General features: G+C 48.8%; 1 protein-coding gene across 1 annotated transcript in view; it reads left to right on the plus strand.

Annotated features, from left to right (window-relative positions):
* Positions 1 to 21,244, plus strand: part of Nod2 (nucleotide binding oligomerization domain containing 2) — a 39,652-nt gene that overhangs the window by 11,755 nt on the left and 6,653 nt on the right. The window contains exons 3-9 of the mRNA XM_021170890.2: positions 1,505 to 1,610; positions 4,798 to 6,613; positions 11,433 to 11,516; positions 11,676 to 11,759; positions 13,675 to 13,758; positions 15,931 to 16,014; positions 16,472 to 16,555. Coding sequence (XP_021026549.1) covers positions 1,505 to 1,610; positions 4,798 to 6,613; positions 11,433 to 11,516; positions 11,676 to 11,759; positions 13,675 to 13,758; positions 15,931 to 16,014; positions 16,472 to 16,555 — 2,342 coding nt within the window. The remainder of the gene's footprint in view (positions 1 to 1,504; positions 1,611 to 4,797; positions 6,614 to 11,432; positions 11,517 to 11,675; positions 11,760 to 13,674; positions 13,759 to 15,930; positions 16,015 to 16,471; positions 16,556 to 21,244) is intronic.

A 21,244-nucleotide genomic window follows, 5' to 3' on the forward strand; every position in this document is an offset into this window, starting at 1 on the left:
GAGGAGGGGGTCAAGGCAGTCAAGCAGTCAAGAAGAGATGCAGTCTGGGTTTACATGGTCACAGACAAGGATGCTTGTCTACTTTGGCTCTGGAGTGTTTACCATTGGACTCAGGCCATGGCTGGGATGTTTACTTGTGTGACTAACCTGTAAAATACTCACCTCTGACTAGGAAGCAGGCAATCTTCTCTGACTGTGGTGTGGGGGATGGGATAGGCTGTAGGCAGGGATAGTGCAGAGACTGGCAGTTGTGCAGTTTCTAGGTAAGCCATGGTGTGCCTTGTGCCTTGGACCAAGATGGCAGTAGGCCTCATGTGCATACAGGGCTCCGTAGCCATCAGCTAAATGTACCAACTGTAGAAGACATAACAGAAAAGGGATTAGAAAGCAGCATGTTCCACTACTTCTTATGTTGACCGTGTGTTGAAATGGCAGGATTTTGGGTGTTGTGGTCAAGTATGATCTATGACCAAGTACACCCAATACTTGTCACTGAGGCATGTGGCTGCTAGGCTTTGGTGCACATATACCTTGCTTGTGTGCCCTGGACTCTATTTCTGTCAGATAGCTTGATTCTGGTACTTTGAAGGTGGAGACTACAGGATGTGCTGACGATGTGCAGAGAAGGGACTGTAAGGTGACCTCAGATGTTGGGCTGAACAGCTAGAAGGATTGAGGAGACCCGAGCAGAGACTAGGAAAGGCGTGTGTGCATGTGTGACCAGTGTGTGTGTGTGTGTGCGTGCACGTATACTTATGACACATTTAAAAGGAAGAAAATGGGCAGTTAGGGGTGCGTGTCTCAGACTCAGAGCATAGTTTAGGCTGGAGAAGAAAGTAGGTTCTGTGGAGAGAGAGAGTTTAAGCATCCAGGTCATGGGACTTGGTACAACACCAGCCTTCCAGGGGTCTATAGCTTCCAAAATCATTGCTTGCTTTTTGTCCGTTGGTAGGTTTATGTATTTATTTTGTCTTTCTTTAGCTTTTAATTTTTAGCTATTCATTCTCTCAGTGGGTTTTGGGAGGGAGCCAGGTTGGCTGTGTGTTTGTTTCACAAACCACGACTACATCATCTTTGTTTGCTAAATGCAGACGGTAGCGCAGTTGTTTTTCTGGGCTCTCATTATGCTAGAAGAGGACTGTGTATTGATTGTATTGTTGGTGGTTTTTTACTTTATCCTGAATGCTTGATGCCAGGAGTGTTTCAGAAAATTTTTTGGGTTTTAGAATATTTACATAAACAATGATTACCTTGGCAACCCGACCCACGTCTAATGACAGAAGTCATTTATATTTCATGCACACATGGTTGGTAATTCTACACGATGTTTCAATTTTCCTGTTGTGACATTGTGTCAGCACTTAGAAGGCTTGGGATTTAAGAGCATTTGGATTTGGGACCTTCAGATTAGGGGTGTCCAACGTTTAATAGAAACCTTCCCACACTGTTCCTCTTCCTTCGGCCTTCTTGAAAATAGCAATGGCCTTTTCTTTGTTGTCTGTAGGCAAGAAGGCTGCTTGATCTCGCTGCGGTGAAGGCCAATGGACTGGCTGCCTTCCTTCTACAGCACGTCAGGGAACTGCCAGCTCCACTGCCTCTGCCTTACGAGGGTACGTATTTGTCCTTCTGGTTAACACAGATCCCTGGTTATAGAGCAAAGCGCAAGGCAGTTAGCGTCCATGGATGTGTGTTTGTGTATGTGCGTGTGTATGTGTGTGTGTGTGTATAGATGCATGTGAGTGTGCCATGGTATGTACATGGAGATCAGAAGACAGTCTGCGGGAGTTGGCTGTCTCCTCCTGACGTCCCCCAGACTCAGTTCCTGCATCTGAAGCCTAGCAGCAACCTGACAGCAGTGACGATTGAAAAGATGAGGGCATGGTGGCTCTCCCCCTTCTTTGTTCCCCAAACCACACGATGCTCCCTGGAGCCAAGGCATGTGGAGAGAGCCAGCTATGGGTACATCTTGCTGTCCAAATTGCATTCTAGATCAGACACAGATAGGGCTAGGATCTCTCAATCCATGAAACCTAGTTTCTCATGATCCGGAACTCAAAACCAGGCAGACTTAGAAGGTGCAGTCTCATCCATGGTATGCTCAGCTGAGCAGTGAGAGAGGCCCGGGTGACACGGCTGAAATGAACCAGGCAGCCTGCCATACACTCTATGGAATTTTTCTGCCATTTACCAACAGTTCCGAGAAGTGGGTATTTGCTATGTTCCATTTCACAGATGGGAAGATTGAGGCTTGAGAAGCAAGATGGGTGTGACTGAAGTGTCCTTCTCTACTTGGGAGAAGAAACCACCAGTTGCAGAAGGATGCAAGCCTGGTACTCCCCCAGTCTTGTTCTCACATAACTGGGAAGAAACCTGATGTGGACTCCTGGTCCATGAACTATAGCTAACAGAAGGGACTATCATTCTGGCCCTGCTGTCTGTGCAGAAGCAAGCGTGTGGGCAGGGTGGCTGGAGGCCTGTGCTTGGTACCCAGGTGTATACTGTTGCATACAAGAACATGAGATGGGATTCGCTGTGTAGATGCCACTGTGGCCCTTGGGGAGTATTTACTGACAATGTCATCAAGTGTAGCTGGCCACATAGGCACTAGACAGTTCCCTGACACAAGATGCTTCTAAAGATGGCAATTAAGCAGGTGGACATGGTTGTACACACCTGTAAGTAGAGGCAGAGAGATCAGTAGTTCAAGGTCATCTTCCATTATAATATCAAGTTGGAAGTCATGAGACCCTCTCTCTCAAAAAAAAAAGTAAAAATTGGGTTTATTTATTTTTTAATGAAAATGAGAGACATTTCTTTAGTTCACTCTACCAAATTTCATTTTGCCTACTTATTTTTTTTTAATTTGTGTGTGCCTGTATGCAAGTGTGCATGCACGTGTACGTGAGTGCACGTGTGTTTGTGTATTGCGTGTGTGTGTGTGTGTGTGTGTGTGTATAGATGCATGTGAGTGTGCCATGACATGTACATGGACATCAGAAGACAACATTCAGGGGTTGGCTGTCTCTTCCACCGTAGTTTTGGAGACTGAACTCATGTCACCAGGCTTGGTACCAAGTGCTCTTACCCACTAGGCTGTCGTGCCAGCACTAGGTTTGTTTGGAAGCTTTCAGTGATATTGGTAATGGCTAGAAGCTGGCATTTTAAGTCATGGCGTTGGAAAGGGGCCTGTGTATCTTTTGGTATATGGTCAGTGCTCCTGATATAGCCAAAGGGCAGAAAGAGCCACAAGGATCCTCGCCTTTGGAAACAAGAGGTCTTGAATACCAGCTGCAGCAGCTCGGCCCTTAATCCCAGCACACAGTGGGGCTCAGGCAGGAAGACTGCAAGTGGGAAGCAAGTCTGGGCTCCAGAATGAGACCCTGTGTCAGAAAAGAAGATGAGAAGAAGTGACAGCAGCCCAGGTGCCTGCTTCCTATGTCTCTGCTGGTACTTCAGTGGCCTGAGAGCTCTCTGACAAGAACTTGCATACCTCTGAGTTGAGGCCAAATGGGCTGGTGCTTTCCCAGGGCCACAGAGGCCATGGTGGGGTGAAGGTGTTGACATCCTATGATGTCCTGTGACGTCCTGCCAGCCCAAGCCTCTGACCAGCACTTCCCCATTTCTTGAAAGGAGAACTTAGCTCTCATTAGGAAGTGCTTTGCACTGGCAGTAGGGCCCTGGATGCAAACAAGCAGGAGGAGGAAGGGGCAGGAAGGAAGTATCAGAAGGTTTTGACGAGGATTTGGCACAGGCACCTGGTGATGCTGAGGTCTCAGAGTTAGCCATTCAGTCTGACTAATCCATTTAGCATGTAAGATAACACAGACATGGTGGTGGTGGTGGGGTCTGGGAATCAGATCTGGATGCTGCTCTATGTGGCCATTTTTTTTTCTTGTGGTGGTGCAGACATCTACCAGAAGTAGCTCAAGAGGGGAAAATTTCTTTGGGCTCCCAGTTTTTAGGACTGTACATTGTGTCCAGGAGGGTTGGTGGCTGGTGCAGCTTGACCCAAGAAGAGATAACAGGAGAGGCTGATTTCATTACAACAATGGATGGGAGGCAGAGAGCTCAGGTGGCAGTTGGCCGGGACATAACCTTTGAGTCCTATCCTCAGTGAACCGTATCAGCCATCGAGATTCTGTATCCTAAAGGTGCTACCTCTACTGAGGCAGTACTATTAGCTGGGGACCAAGCATTCAGACACACAAGCTAGTGGGGACATTTCAAATGAAAGCCTTAGTAGTTCTTGTTTCTACAGCTAAGAACACTGGATCTTGGAAAGGCCAAATGGCTTGCCAAGCAAATGGTGGGCCTGAGTGTCAGACTTCAGAATTTGAAGACCTAAAACCTGCCCCCTTCTATTTTCCATCAGAAATTGGCAGTGGACACTAAAGGGTATCTCGGGCCACCCAACAGGGATAGACAATCAGGATACAGATCCTGCAACCCATATCCTCCCTGGTCCCTTCAGGAGTGCATAATACATATGACAGTGGCTAATGTCCTTTGTGTTGGATGCTATACTGACTAGTTGGCATGTATCACCATCCTTGTTTGACCATATCAAAGTTCTCGGCCATATTCCTACTTTGCAGGGGAAGAACCAGGTTTTGGAAGCCCCTGGGTCCTGTCCACCAAACCCTCAGCTTAGAGGTGAATAAGGCAGGACAGATGCCCACTAGGACAGATGCCTACTAGCCCTTCCACACATTGCATTCCCCATGCAGGCTACTCTCTGGGTAGGTAGGTCCCGCTGTGACCATGGCTTCACCCTCATTTGCCTCTTCTGTATCCTAGCTGCCGAGTGTCAGAAGTTCATATCTAAGCTGAGGACCATGGTGTCAGCTCAGTCTCGCTTCCTCAGTACTTACGATGGGTCAGAGAATCTTTGCCTGGAGGATATATACACGGAGAACATCTTGGAGCTGCGGACTGAAGTGGGCACAGCCGGAGCCTTGCAGAAGAGCCCTGCCATCCTGGGCCTGGAGGACCTCTTTGATACCCATGGTCACCTGAACAGAGATGCCGACACCATACTGGTGGTGGGTGAAGCAGGCAGTGGCAAGAGCACTCTACTGCAGCATTTGCACCTGCTGTGGGCAACAGGGAGGAGCTTCCAGGAGTTTCTCTTCATTTTCCCATTCAGCTGCAGACAGTTGCAATGCGTGGCCAAACCTCTGTCCCTGAGGACTCTGCTCTTTGAGCACTGCTGCTGGCCTGATGTCGCTCAGGACGATGTCTTCCAGTTCCTCCTTGACCATCCTGACCGTGTCCTGTTAACCTTTGATGGCTTGGACGAGTTCAAGTTCCGGTTCACCGACCGGGAGCGCCACTGCTCTCCAATTGACCCCACGTCAGTCCAGACTCTGCTCTTCAACCTTCTCCAGGGGAACCTGCTGAAGAATGCCTGCAAGGTGCTGACCAGCCGCCCGGATGCTGTGTCAGCGCTCCTCAGGAAGTTCGTCCGTACAGAGTGCCACCTTAAGGGCTTCTCCGAAGAGGGCATCCAACTGTACCTGAGAAAGCACCACCGGGAACCTGGGGTGGCAGACCGCCTCATCCAGCTGATCCAAGCCACTTCAGCCCTGCATGGTTTGTGCCACCTCCCTGTCTTCTCTTGGATGGTGTCCAGATGCCACCGGGAACTTCTGCTGCAGAACAGGGGCTTCCCAACAACCAGCACGGACATGTACCTCCTGATCCTGCAGCATTTCCTGCTGCATGCCTCCCCTCCGGACTCCTCCCCGCTCGGTCTGGGACCTGGACTCCTCCAAAGCCGGCTCTCCACCCTCCTGCACCTTGGCCACCTGGCTCTCCGGGGCCTGGCCATGAGCTGCTATGTGTTCTCAGCCCAGCAGCTCCAGGCAGCTCAGGTTGACTCTGATGATATTTCTCTTGGTTTCCTGGTACGTGCCCAAAGTAGTGTGCCCGGGAGCAAGGCGCCCCTGGAGTTCCTGCACATTACCTTCCAGTGCTTTTTTGCCGCTTTCTACTTGGCTGTCAGTGCTGACACGTCGGTGGCCTCTCTCAAGCACCTTTTCAGCTGTGGCCGGCTGGGCAGCTCACTGCTGGGAAGGCTGCTGCCCAACCTGTGTATCCAGGGCTCCAGAGTCAAGAAGGGCAGCAAAGCAGCCCTGCTGCAGAAGGCTGAGCCACACAATCTGCAGATCACTGCAGCCTTCCTAGCGGGTCTGTTGTCCCAGCAGCATCGGGACCTGTTGGCCGCATGCCAGGTCTCCGAGAGGGTGCTGCTCCAGCGTCAGGCACGTGCCCGCTCGTGTCTGGCCCACAGCCTCCGTGAGCACTTCCATTCCATCCCGCCTGCCGTGCCCGGTGAGACCAAGAGCATGCATGCTATGCCGGGCTTCATTTGGCTCATCCGGAGCCTGTATGAGATGCAGGAGGAGCAGTTGGCCCAGGAGGCTGTCCGTCGCTTGGACATCGGACACCTGAAGTTGACATTTTGCAGAGTGGGCCCTGCAGAGTGTGCTGCGCTGGCTTTTGTACTGCAACATCTCCAGCGGCCTGTGGCCCTACAGCTGGATTACAACTCTGTGGGAGATGTTGGAGTGGAACAGCTGCGACCGTGCCTTGGGGTCTGCACAGCTCTGTAGTGAGTGTGACAAGGTCTTGCTGATTGGACCTGTGGCAAATGCTACTGTCAAGGCTAGACGTAGAAGCATAGAACACTGTTGGGACCCAGAAGTCTGGGTCCTATTCCACCTCTGCCACCCTTCATACAACACCAGCCAGATCCTTCCCTCTTCTGGGCCTTAGTTTCAGAACAAATAACTAGAGCTACTGTCTTAGTTTGTTTCCCTTTGCTGTGAATGAATGGAAGCCGGAGCGTAAAGAAGGAGCAGTGGAGGGTTCTGTTTACTGCCTTGCTTCTTCTGGCTTGCTCAGCTAGCTTTTTAGTACACACCAGGCCCACCTGTCTAGAGATGGCATCACAGTGGGCTGGGCCCTCTTCCATCAATGAACAATCAAGGAAATGACCCATAGACAAGCCCACGGGCCAGTCTGATGGAAGCAATTCCTCAATTGAGACTCCCTTGTCCCAGGTGTGTCAAGTTGACAACCAAGATTAGCCATCGCAGCCAGGCTTGAAGTTTTGTGTTAGGCACTGTGCTATCCTTTCTGAAATAACCCCATCCATCCCCCACAACCGTGCTGGGCTCAGCAGGGCTCTTAGCACCCCGTGATTCTTTCCTTGAGGCTCACAGAAGTCAAGTAACTCGTCAGAATCATATGGGCAACAAGGGTGGTTTTCACAAAGCATGCCTTCCTGGTTTCAAGTCTCCTGTCTCTGGATGCGTTTCCACTGCTCTGGGGAATCCTTGAGGTCCCACACAAAGTTTTGTGTCTGTATTAAGGACCACTTCAAACCAGAAATAGTTTGAGCCCCATTTGAATCTTTAAAATTTCATCATTATGGGACTTCCGTCACTTGAGATAAATCAGTTGGAGAACTTCCCATCACCCACATTGCTTTCTGTTCCATGGCTAAAAACATGAGGCTCTGCTCCTTGGAACATCTGTGGGCCTCTTTCCATGTCTGGGGTTGGGCAAAGGCAGAGAGTATACCCAGATCTGGTGACCAGCATGCCCCTCCCCGCAACCTCCCTTCTCACTTGTCAGTAAACGGGGTGGCCTGCTATTTATTTAGAGCCTATCAGAAAGAGGAAGTTGTACATTACAGTTAAGATCTAGAAACAGCCTCCTGAGGCTTTGCCTCTCCTTGCAGATAACCTTAATTGAACTTAACAAAAGGCAAGATTCCTGTCCGTATTAGATGGCTTATCTGCTCTAAGGTAAAGCCACAACATAGACACCTTTGTGAAACTGTGTGTTGACTTACCCTTGTACAGGGATGTGGTTGCAAGTTTATAACATAATATGGTGTATTGTATATGCAGTTAATGTGTAGCTCTGTTGTACACAATAACTGTATAATAGAAATATGAATAGCTCCATCAGGGTCTTGAGGTAACAGATGCAGCCCTTAAGTTGGGGAATAGGGGGAAAGTCTATGGAAGGGACTGCAGAGTTGTGGGTGGGAATTAGGAAGGGCTCTAGGGAAAAGCCTGAAGCAAGAGAGGATTTGCTGGCTGAGAGGAAGACCCAGGGAGGAGCTTTAGGTAGGGATGCATCTGAGGTAAGAAGGCCCCTTTTCTCTGCTCCTTGCCTTTCCAGTGCTGTGCCTTCTGCTGGCTGAGCCTACCTGAGGTCACCTTAGGGTATCTGCCTCCTAGCACCTAGAGCCAAGAGAAGAGCATGAATTTGGCCAGGAAAATGAATGAACATGATCTGTACCATGCACCATGTCTCTGGGAACAGAGCTGCATGGGACCTTAATTGGGAACTTGGAGCCCTGGGTGTTGAAGCTGCTCTCCTGGCTAGTGGGCCAAGCCTTTGTTTGTTTGTTTGTTTGTTTGTTTGTTTGTTTTCGAGACAGGGTTTCTCTGTATAGCCCTGGCTGTCCCGGAACTCACTCTGTAGACCAGGCTGGCCTTGAACTCAGAAATTCGCCTGCCTCTGCCTCCCAAGTGCTGGGATTAAAGGCAGGGCCACTCCTTTTAAACCACAACCTCAGAAGACTGAGTATACTGGCCTGGATGATCCTCAGACCAAGTCATCTCTGGATTTTTATTTTTAAGTGCGGCTTCAGCTAATTCACACTGAGATCTCAAACTTAAGATCTTTCTGCCTCCCCCCCTTCATACCAGAGTTACAGATACAGTATGCCAAGCTCAGCACCCATCCATCCCTGGAATTTTTAAATGGTCCTTTTTCAATGATTAAGAACGTTCATATGATTCTGTGACATGATGGGTCCAGAGGTCTGGGAGGCTGTGGGTCTGTCTGTTTTCAGAAAAAGGGAGTCCTGGCCTGGTGTCATGAAAAGTCGCTTGTTGAATTGGAGGTTCCTGGGCTGCAGTAATTCCTGTCCAGTAGGCTTGGGTGGGAAGGGGGTGCCTGGGGGGACTGCGGAAGTTGGGGAGGGTTGGGAACCTGTGGGTAACAAGCATCACCCTTTATTCAGACGCCGGAAGTCTTGCTCTGTGAGAATCCTGCTCTGCAGAAATCAGCTTCTTTTTGTCCTGAGTAGTTACCATGTATGGATGTATGTCCCTCAAGGGTCTGTGTGTTGGGAGGTGCAATGTTTAAGAAGGGCATCCCTGTCTGTAGGTTATTGGAGGTGTGCACTTGTAAGGGATTATGGGAGCCCAGTTCATTCCTTTAGCGTTTATCCCCTGGCTGGAGATACACGCTGTTTACCCCTTTGTCACGATGTGCTGCCTTGACGCAGGTTCCAAAGCAGGAAGGCCAGCAGATAGACTGACATCTCCAGACATGTGTGTCAAAATGGATCTTTTTGCTTTTTAAGTTAATCACCTCAGGGATTATGTTAGTAAGAGAAAGCTGAATGCGGCGCTTAAAGCCCTTGACCAAGCTCTACTGTTCTTAACCTTTGTACAACTAAGAGGTTAGCATTTCGTGTGTGTGTGTGTGTGTGTGTGTGTGCGCGCGCATGTGCATAACACAGCCACATAGAGAGAGGAAAGAAAGCAGAAGGGAAGAAGGGGTCAGCTTCTCTCCCACAGTATGAGTCTGCATCTTCCCCACCCGAAGGGTTTCCATGCCAACTGAAATCCTGGTCTCTAAGAAACCCTACATGCAAAGCACTCCTCTGCAGGCTTCTTTAGACTCTGCTCTCTTTGCCTCTAGGGTGATGGTTTCAGCTTTCTGTTCCCCTCCCAGAGAGAATGCACAGACCCACGGGCGTGCAGAACTGAAACAAGCGCTTTGTGAGATGACTTCCCTCATTAGCTCTGACTCACCCTGCTTTCTTTCAGCTGTCCTATTTCAGCGTTGACATCCTGCTCAGAACTTTTAGAATTGTCTGTGGAGCTCACTAATAGGGCAGACAACCTGCAGCTTGAAAACCACTTCCCTGAGAGCCCTAGAAAAGCCCTCAGGGAGGCTGCACCATGCTGTGCTTGAGGGCAGGTTGGCAGCCCAGCTATCCTGGCTCAGCATTGTGCAACTCCAGCAAAGTCACCCCATTTTGTTTGTGTCTCTCTTGAGGACACATCAGTAGGGCCTACTGTATGGACTTGGGGTGAAATTAATGATGCTACTGTTGGGGGGTTCACAGAGCAGTGCCTGGCACAGAAAATGGACTGGTGATTTCAGGTGGCTCTTACCATGTACAGTGCATGGGCAGAGTTTGCTGAGATGGGCATTTCCTTGTTGCAGGTGCAGGGACCTGGAGATAGCTAGTCTAACTGTTTGAATGAGAACCACCCCGCTCTACACACACACACACATACACACACACACACACACACACACACACACCAATAGGGGCAGGTATTTGAACACTTGGTCCCTAATTCGCAGTGATGTTTCAGGAGGTTTAGGAGGTACGGCATTGCTGGAGGTGGCTTTTGAGAGTTTAGAGTCTTGCCACATGGAGTTCACTGTCTTTGTGCTTACCATTGGAGATGTAAGCTCTCATGCTGCTTACCTGCTGCCAATGCCTCCCTGCTAGTATAGACTCTTACCCTTCTGGGACCATAAGGCAAAACAAAGTTCTAGATTCTATTCCGTTTTTGTTGTTGTATGTTTGTTTTGTTTTTGGTTCATAGTGTTTTATCACAGCAATGGAAATCAAACTAGGACAGTTAGTGACTAGCCGATCAAGGTCAGCGCATCCAGCTGAGGGGGACTAGTACCTGGGCTGGTAACCACCTATGCAAGGATTACTTATACGTGCCAGTGGAGGGCATCGTTGTTAAAGTACACAGGTTTCTGACTTCACTGGGTACCTATCCCCAGGCTACCAGCTCCGGGTAGGGGCTTGAGAAGCTGTAGTTTAGGAAAGCTCTCGGATGACCTTGTGACCCAGGCTCCCTAGCAGACTGCAGGGCCTTGCCCACCTTCAGGGCTTTGGTGAGCCAAGGGCAGATCAGCAGTGCTCTTTAACTTAGGGCTGTTTCCAAGGTCTGAGATACTTGTGTCTATCTAGCTGGTCTGCAGTCTGCTTCCTAGATGGTTCATCCTGTTCTGACTGCTTCTGCCACAGGTCAGCTCCTCTCCATCTTAACATCCTTATATGGGGTGACTGTCATGGTCATTATCCTTCTGCAAAGATGGGAACTGGGTTTGAAATCAACTCCATGGCTTCTCAAAAAACCCCAGTGTTCTTTAGTTAGGGCTCAGGGTCCCCAGTCTTTAGACTGTCTTCTATCACCAGCTCCCCTGGTCAGGGATTTTGGATGGGGGGCTCTCTATCTGCATGAGGTACTCTGCCCTTCTGGTTACCAGAAGCACAGTGAGGTTGTCATTTGGAGGTGAGGGTCTCCTTGGAGGGGGTGTTGTCTCATCTGCTCTACTTTTAACTGAACCAATGTCATCTTTTTCAGTTTGCGAGATAACAATATCTCAGACCGAGGTGCCCGCACGCTGGTTGAGTGTGCTCTTCGCTGTGAGCAGCTGCAGAAGCTAGCGTGAGTCGGACTGGGCAGGGCCACTGAGGCAGCTATGGGTGGGTGATGGGGTAGGCCAGGTGTGACTCCTGGGGTAGGCAGGATGGCTCCTGGGAAGAGAGGAGGACTCCCCTGTTTGAAGTTCTGTGCTTTGTTTCCATCTTTCCTGGAACCCAGCAGTCTCTTCAACAACAAACTCACGGATGCGTGCGCCTGCTCCATGGCCAAGCTCCTTGCACACAAGCAGAACTTCTTGTCCCTGAGGTGAGCCCAGACTTCCCTTCTTCTCTGAATCCGACATTCCCAGAGCTGAGTTTACATGATCTGGCCTGTGACCAATGGTGGCTGGTGATCCTTGACTGCATCCAGGAAAAGGTCTCACTTTGAGCTCATTTCTTAGATCCCATGCTATGCTCTGCTCTGTGGAGGCTAAGGAGCTCCTGTCTTTTGGAAGTTTTTGGTTCCTGGGGTGGAGAGTTTCTAGGCCTCCCTGCCTGCACCGCCCTCCAAGTGCCCTCCCCCTCACCCCATGTCTATGATCTCAAGTTCTTTGTGATATACACTGAATCTGTGCTAACTGTCACAGCTGTGGTACCCAGGTGCTGGAATGTTCCCCAGAGCTTCCTCAGCACTCAGGCAAGGTTTGAAATTCCATCTGATGCTCCTGCCCTCAATTTGAATTGCTTTCCTACCCAAGATTGACACATACACCCCAAGTACTTAGTGCCTCTCTCTTTAGTTGCTTGATCTCAAGTCTCTCTCTCTTTCTTTCTCTCTGATATTCATGCCTTTTATGATTTGCAAAGCAACAGTGAAGACAGTGAAGAATAGCTCCTCTTATTTCTTGCCTGCTGGCTGCCTTTGGAACGAGGGAGGCCATTTTAAAATATGGCCACACAGCTCTCATCTCAGGGCTACAAAGGCCAAAGCCACAGGTGCCACTTGGTACAAAAAGCTCTGTTTTACCACTGCCACCTGCTCCCCCAGTCTCATCTGGTCTAGCCATCTACTGAAGTCTGTGGGTAGCACAGGCTGTTGGACTCAGACCTGGAGGCCTAGGTTTAGGGCCAGTCCACGGTGCTTTCATCATGGCTGAAAGCAGGGACTCTGGAGTGAGGCTGTCCCCTGGTTGGAATCTAGACACCCAGAGATCCGAGTCCTGATTAGCTGCGTGAGCTAGTCGGATCAGTTGTTTTTGTTCCCGTCTCTTTCCTTAAAATGGGGATCATATTTACAGCCATCTGAAAGACTGTCAGGATGGAGTTAACGCACGTAACGAGCTGGTACAGTACAGTGCGTGCTTTATATAGTAAGCCGAGAGACTGAACGATCATGGGTAAATTATGTAAGCTTCCAGCTTGTGTATCCTTATGTTAGTTCAGTGCTCAGAGAAGGGATTATAGGAGCAGAAAATGCCCACGGGTGGTGGGAGAATGAGGAGGGAGCTGTGGAGGCTGGGGACTGACCCTGCATGAAGGAGACGGATGGGAGGAAGTAGTTTGGACTTTGGTGCCACTCTGTGAGAATTCATGAGGCCACTGGGGTGGTCTCAAAGCTAACTTGCCCAGCACAGGTCTTGGGTTGCTTTCTTGGTACCACGTGTTTTCTGGAATGAGATGGTCATGCCTGCCCTATAAGATGGTTGTGAGCCAGGGTGGTTTCAAGTGCCCTGGAAAGATGAATTTGATTTGTATTTATTCTGGAAAGCTTGCCTTGTGGGTGACAGCTCTGAACTGTTAGAGGAGACTAGATCTAGCTATGCTGCAACCTTTTTGTGGTCTTGTCCTTGCTAATTGCTGCACCCCTGTGACCCTGCCTGCCTCCCTCCTGCAGTATCCTTGGTGTTTCCTCTTTTCTGGGTCCCTTCAGAATAGGCCAGGGCTACCCCTGGTGACAGTGGGTTTGAAGTCAAGGGGGTAGGGATTGGGGGGGGGGTTATGCTGGGGTGTATACTGAGGGTGGCTGAGACCAAGAACAAAAAGATGTGACAACTTCCTAGGGAAACCAGGAAACAGAAAGCCAGGACAGCTTTCTATTATGACTCCTGCCCAGACCTATTTGGAAAACCACACCCAAGTGGTCGGAACCCCTTGCTGAGCAGCATGTCACTACTACACCCCAGAAGAGGCCAGGTGCCAGCATGCTGTGCCTTCCTTGATCTTCTGTGTCTTCCTGCCAGGGTGGGGAACAATCACATCACAGCCGCTGGAGCCGAGGTGCTGGCCCAGGGACTCAAGAGCAACACCTCCCTGAAGTTCCTGGGGTAGGTTTGCTTCCGAGATAGAGGGTGTGCATGAAGGAATGTGGGGCTTTCACAGATTTAGGGGCAGGTAAGCACTTCACCTGAAGAGCCCCCAGGCAGCCTGGGATCCAGGCGGAAGGGTGGGCTGGGGTGAGCGTGGGTGCTGCTAGGCTGCTTCTGAGCTGCCTCTGTGTTCACCTCCTCACCTGGTAAGTGGGAGATTCATGGTATTGTGGGTAGGGAGAGGGCTGTGCCTTGAACTGGGGACCTGAGCCTTCTTGTCCTAAGAGATGCTCAGTACTGTGCTATCCTGGGAAGTACCTTCTGCTCCTCAAGAACACCAGGGTTTCTATGGAAACATCTGATGCTGTGCTTCCAAAGGAGGGGTTGGTTGTTGAGAACTGGGGATGGTGAGATCCAAGATGTAGGAAGAGAGGGTAACTATAAGGCCCAGATGTTTTGACCCATTGCTCTGGCAAGTTAGTTGCCCGTTAACTCAGTGTGAGCCAGGAGGGAGACTGTGGTAATCTGAAGTCAGCACCCTTTCCAGATGTGTTAGCAGCAACAGAATAGACAAGAAACAAGGCCTTATTGCCATGGAACTCTCTCTCTCTGCCTGAGGTCTCCCCTGCCACAACTGGACATTTATGTACCACTTAGCTTTTATGGTTTTTCCAGACAGGGTTTCTCTGTGTAGTCCTGGCTGTCCTGTGACTCACTCTGTAAACCAGGCTGGCCTTGAAACCAGAGATTCACCTGCCTCTGCCTCCTGAGTGCTGGGATTAAAGGCGTGGGAAGCCACCATGCCTGGCTTCCATTTAACATCTTTTAAAGACAACTGTCTGGGTCAGGGATGGCACCAGGAACTGAAATAAAATCATAAACATTTTGATAACATGAGATGAGACCTGCTCTGCAAGCCTGATCTCTCCTCGTGCTTCCCAGCATAGTATGGGCATCTTTCAGACCAGTGTGAGCTCATTTTAAGAAGAGTTGGGTAGCCTTCCCCTGATTGGGTGGCTTTACGTAATCTATTTGACAGTCACCTGTTGATGTGCACTTTGGATATTTCCAGATTTTTTTGTTGTTGTCTTATCACAATGCCTTGTCTACAGAGCAGTGTGCCTATAAAGCCCCACCTCAGTCCATACCTAATCTGATGTATTGATTAGCTCTTGGCTGCTAGTACTAGAATATCTGGCATAAGCAACTTTAGGGAAGATATGTTTATTTTTGACTGACAGTTTCAGAGGGTTCAGTTCACGATTGTCTGGCCCTGTAAGCTTGAGCTGAATACCATGGTGGCAGGAGGTTGTGGGAGAGAACAGCTGTCCTCTTCATGACCAGCAAGTGGAGGCAGGATGTAGGAGGAGACTCAGGGCAATACTTGGCCCAAAGGACACTTACCCCAGGTGATCTTTCATGGGCCATACTCCGATTTCACCGCCTACCGCTAATGCTGTCATATTACGACTCCATGAAGGGATTTATTAATTGGTTAGCTCATTACCCCTCATGCCATCGGACTGTGGCTGGAAGAACTCTTGCTAACACCCGCAGGGGCGGGCTGTATTTCTTAAGTATTTCTTGGCCTATTGAAGTTGGCAACCAACTTCATTAACTATTTCAGAGTGCGTGAGAGTGCTATGCCGACCCAGTGCAGATGTCTTTGTTCATCTGTACATATCCACATTCGTACAAGGCAAGTCTCTGTATGGATGGGTCAGAGCGTGAGGACTATTTCCAACCTATTGTGGATCAGAGGAGAGTAGCTCAGAAGGTAAAGGGTGTGGACATGATAGAAACAGAGGGGATTAAGAAGGAAAAAAGAGATGAAAGGCTGGCTTGTCCGGGAAGAGTTAGCATCACTCTGGGTAGTCCCTGAGAATAGTTAGAGACTTGTAAGAGGTGATAGCTACCAGGAAGCAAATCTGGACTAAACGTCAGGAAGGAAAACAAATCACCCCTGTGAACCACTACTAGGGTGGACTCCCCCTCGCCAAGGGGTGGGTCCACACACCTTTGCTAAAGACTTTAAGGTCACTGAAAACTCTGAGCAGAGCTTGGTCATTTTACCAAAATGGTGTGGTAGGTCCACATTGCTGGGACCCCTGAGACCTCCCTGGGGTGGAGTGGTGCTACGGAAGCACATGAATACGTATGTGCCTAAAACACACCCTATTAACATCCTAGGTTCTGGGGCAACAGCGTGGGTGATAAGGGCACCCAAGCCCTGGCTGAAGTTGTGGCCGACCACCAGAGCCTGAAGTGGCTCAGGTAAGTTGCAAGATGTGTGTCATGTCATTGTCATGGGGGACCGAGGGGGTTGGGATGGTTTTGAAGTTCATTGAACTTTTTGTATGCACTCCATTGTATTAGGGAGTAAAATAAGGATGAAAGACCTATGAGTTTGGGATCAGGAAACTTGAGGGTTTGGGGGTGAATTTGGAGGTGACTCTCCCTCCTTTTAGGGTCATGATTCCCTGTTAGTAAATGGTTGGCTGTGAGCTGAACCTATCAGATAAGGACTCGTTCTAATCCATTGAGAATGGCTGGCCAGTTGGGGAAGGTTTGGAGGCTGCACCTGGCCTTCAGGAGGCGCTGTAATCAATTATGTCTAAGATGGAGGACACCCTTCATTTGCCTGTCCGTCACTCGCCCTCTATAGGTCAGTTGACCAATCTCTGAGGTCTGCCTCTATTCTGATTCGTTTTTATTCCACAATTCTGTCTAGCCTGGTAGGAAACAACATTGGCAGCATGGGTGCCCAAGCCCTAGCACTGATGCTGGAGAAGAACAAGTCACTGGAGGAGCTCTGGTGAGTTATGGGTGGGTGGGTGGGGGGGATTGCCTAGCCTTGTCCGTGGAAGGCTGTGTGGGTAACACAAGGCTGGATGACTGAGTCATCAGCGGATTTTGGCTTTGAGTGGTGTGCCTGCAGACCCTGGTGCTTCACTGCTAATTCTTTTTATCTACGTGGATATGTTGGCTTGCTGATTCATCTATTGCCTGCACATGCTGTAATGGTGAAGACCACAAACTCTGGAATCAAGCAGGCAGATTAAAGTAATCCCCAGATTATAGCTTTCTACCTGAGAACTGAAATCCAGAATGCTCCCAGCTCCAGAAAGAATTTTTAAGAATTAAGGAAGGTAGTGCTGTTAGAGAGCTTAATATAGAGCCTGCCATGTGTGTATGTGCTTAATATAGAGCCTGCCATATGTGTACGTGTTCCATAAATGCAAAGCCTTTGTAACGGTGAGGTTACTGCTACTACAGCAGCCGCCAACAACTGTAGCAGTAGTACCATGGGTACTAGTGCTTGTGAAGTTTAGTATTTCCAAATGAGTTTCAGTTCTTTAAAACATTGGCTGTTAGAGTCAAAGGCCACCTCAGAAGTCAAAGATCACATCAGATCCTTGTGAGTGGAGTTTGGGATCATTGATCGAGCCACCAAGTGTTCATATGACACCTGAAGCAGACCCTATCCCTCCTGTAGACGCTGCCAGTGTCTCCACCTCCAGGGGTACCTTTGCAGTTCCAGATAGAGTAGCGAGAGAAAACAAATGCCAAGTGATTTCTCCAGGAAACAGCCAAGCACAGACATGGAAAGGATCGCCACAAACACAGTGTGGAAGTGTTATGTGACACCTGGGGAGATGTAAACCACATGTCTACTCACTCCAGATAGGAGCCCATGATGGATGCCACCAAACTTTAACTTGGAAAACCATCCGTTTTATTGAGGTTACTTATAGAAATATGGATGAGGGGTTACTTACAGGAACAGAAATGACTCAAAGACAGCTGCATCACCAAAATGCACCCCAGCATGGTGGCAGCTCATCTGCACACACTGCACAGCCTGCAGGCAGCTCAAGAGGATGAAAAGTGGACTTTCTGGGTGCCTCGGTTGGTCTAAGCCTCTTCCAGGCAGCTAGACTGGTGTGAGTCTCCTATGCAGCCTGTCTTATGTGAGAGGGACTCACAGCTTTTGTTGTTTACTCTGGATGGGAAATGGGGGGATGGAGGAGAGGAGTTGGTAAACCTGGTCAGTTTTAGGGACTTCCTGGAGCTATTTGAGTTGTTTACTTCTCTGTTTAAAGAGCTTTCCTGTAGGATGTAATGTTTTAATCTTGGAAGAATTTTGCAGAGCACTCTTGTTTTTGACTCTTACCTTCTTTTTGCCCCTCTTTTGCAATGGTCTTTGAGCATTGGAGGAGGTGACTGTATATGGCCACCTATAGCTAAGAAACAGGCCACCATGCCACAGAACAGTCACTTGTTCTTTGGAGCATCCCCAGTGGATATGAGTGGAGGGTGACAACAACAGTGGTGTGTAGGTGTAACACACAGGTTTAGAGGGCAGTTGGACATGCATATCACATCTACCTAGAAAACCTATGACGACCTCCTCGGCCATCCTGACGTACAGCACCAGACATGAACTCCCTTTTGCGGAGTGGGCCTAAAATCCAATCGGAAGGCTGTTGGTGTTACCCGTGACAGCCGAGTCACTACTGCACAAGCAGGCACATCTTGCCTAGCATGTTGGCATTTCAGCAGGCAGGATCCTTAGCCAAGCAGGAATGTTGGTGACAGTCCTCCACCGTCAAGCCTGTAATGCCCTCTTGGCACCATGAAAGCCAGCCAGCAGGGTGGGGGTTTTTAGTTCAGTTCCAGCTTAATTTCTCCACGTTCTGTCAAGCAAGCACACATGGTGTCTTCAGCAATAGGGTCGTATTGTCTGCTTCTGGCAACGACCAACACTAACGATTGAGGGGCCTCAGAGGTTTTCCTGGCCAACAACTCATAGGGAGATAGCACATCTCTGGCACTAGGACTTTCATTCAATAACATTATAGCCTCTGGGAGTCTTCTCCTCTCCCCTCTCCCTCCCCTCCCCTCTCCTTTTCCCCCTCTTCCTTCCTTTTTTCTAAGTTATATAGGGTACCCTTTGGATTTAAATTACTTAGCTGCTGGTTTATTTACTGGGTGATGCTCAGTTGCTTTAAAGGACCCAGGTCCTAGGACAGCCTGTATGGCACTGGCACTAGGGCTTGTAGACACCACATTTCACTGTTTTAAGTACATATGTCACATATGTATGTCACCTCTGTAGAATTTGATTTTGTGCCACACCAGAAAGTCCCTTGCTCAGGAGATGTTCAATCCAGCCCTTCAGCAGGTTAAGTGTTTTTCATTCGCAGATGTGGAACTGTTAGAGATTTCACCTCTTGCAGTTGCTGTTCTGGTGGTGGGCACATAGCTTTTGCTTCTTTTTTATGGCCAGCACCCAAACCCTACAAGAACTATTTGTCAGGCTGTTTTTGCCATTGTCATCAGCTATAACCTTTTGGACTCTTGGTGATTTCTAACAGGAAGGGACATTTGAAGTAGTGGGGCACATAGCTATTTAGCCTGTCTTACAAGGATCTTAGCCTGCTTAAAGCCCTCGTGAGCCTTTTTGTCCCCATCGCACATAACAGGCTTTATCAAGTCATACAGAGGATGGACAGCGTAGGCAAGATGGGGTGGGAAAATCTGCCAAGAGTCCCCTGGATGCCTGCGGCTTCTTTATATTCACAGGCACATTTATTCATTCTCCTTTTGGTTGTTCTCCCACCTTACAAATGCTTCTTGCATGCTAGTCTAAGTCACAGAGATCTGCCAAAGCCTTTCCTATTTATAAAGACCAATGGGCTCCGTAAAGCTGTTAAAGTTCCATAACAGCTGTCAGTCAGGTCCCTGCTGCATCAACCTTCTCTCTAATTTCTCTGTGAACACAGTTCTATCTGACCCAGTGAACTGGGGTTCAAACACAGCCACTTGTATTCCTAGTTACCCCAGTAATATTTGCTCCTCCTCTGTGGTCATCCAGTTCCTGATGTTTATGGGGACTTCAGACGTTGATAACCAATTGTCCTTATGGCTTTAATAAGCCATTCTCCTTGGGGACGGACTTCCCTCATCATGTCTCGGGTTATGTAGCCCTTGTTCTAAGGAGGGATAGGAAATGATATTCCTCAGCGTTTCTGCCTCCACAGCAGACCGATCGATCCTGTTCATTCCCATGTCCCATGGCCTCACAAGCCAGGCTTAGACAGACTCTTGCATTATTTAAAACCTTCCCTAATTACGTCAGTGCAAGTGTTGAATGTTTTCTGATCATAGTAGTTTTTGCACTGGACTGTTGTTAATTTCCTCCATCCCCATCTGTTTGTTGGATTATAGATTTTTTTCAATTTTTTTTTTTTTTTTGCTGAAGGTTGGACTTAGAGGGTATCTTTTATCACTTTTACTGTTTTCTTAACCTCTTGTTTATCTAATTAAATCGTCAAATCAGAGGCCAACATGGAGGATGCCAGTCACATCTCCTTTTTTAATTGAAATTGCTTCTTTCCACAAACAAGTCTCTGATTTACACAACCAAGCTCCTGCTTGGCAGCCATCTCAGTTATTGATGCATTGCTAACCACACACAGCAGAGGCCAGGCAATCCCTGCTGCTGCTTGCCAACCATCTTGACCCTTGTATGCTCGTCTCAAAGACTGCAAAGTTCCTCTAAACCTTTAACTGTTTTCAGGGGACTTCCATATTCACATGGTGGACCCCACTCAGCAAGCAGACATGCCACCCCATACCACATAGATGAAGACGGTCATCCTGGGATTCTTCCCATAGACACTCCTAATTGTGAGGGCACAGCCTTAGTTGTGGGTAACACAGCAAGAACCATGCAAACGCTGTCATGGTACAAAGACATACTGTGCAGGGAAGGATAATTCTACTAGATGTGCATACCACAGCCCCTCTCAAGCTTCTTAGCGACAGCCTCAGTTGCACATCTTGCTACCTAGAGCCAGGACCTTGCATTTGCTCCTCCCAACTCATCTGTGGTTCTGTCGTGTCCCTGTTCAGGTGCCAATTATGGTGTGTGACACAACTTCTCCTGGTGAGACATAACGTACAAGTCTACTTACCCCAGATAGGGAGCCCACTACAGACTAAAGTATGGATTCCACCACCGGTGAACCCTGAGTTTTATTGGGGTTACTTGTAGGAATATGGGTGAGGGGTTACTTACAGAGGCAGAAATGACCCAAAGACAGCTGTATCACCAATGCCCATCCCAGCCTGGGTGACAACTTGCAAATCTTGAAACCTAGAGCACACTGCAGTTTTCAGGGAGTTTAATAGGTTGAATCATGCCCTTTCCAAGTGACTGAGTTGGTCTAAACCTGTTCTAGGCAGCTGGGTTGGTTTCTGTTTCCTCCAGGCAGCTGCTCTGGTCTCAGAACCTTCTTTGTAGTTGGGCATATCTGAGAGTCTTCTTTACTCTGCTGGGACAGAGGCCCAGATTTTGTTTATGGTGGCAGGGAGGGGCCTAGTGAATCTAGTCCATTTCAGGGACTTCCTGAAGTGATTTTTGAATTGTTTACCTTCTTGCTTAAGGAGTCTCCCTGCAGATAATGTTTCAATCTCAGAGGGAACTGTTTCATAATTG

The sequence above is a fragment of the Mus caroli genome, chromosome 8, assembly GCF_900094665.2.
Source record: "Mus caroli chromosome 8, CAROLI_EIJ_v1.1, whole genome shotgun sequence".
Classification (NCBI taxonomy): Eukaryota; Metazoa; Chordata; class Mammalia; order Rodentia; family Muridae; genus Mus; species Mus caroli.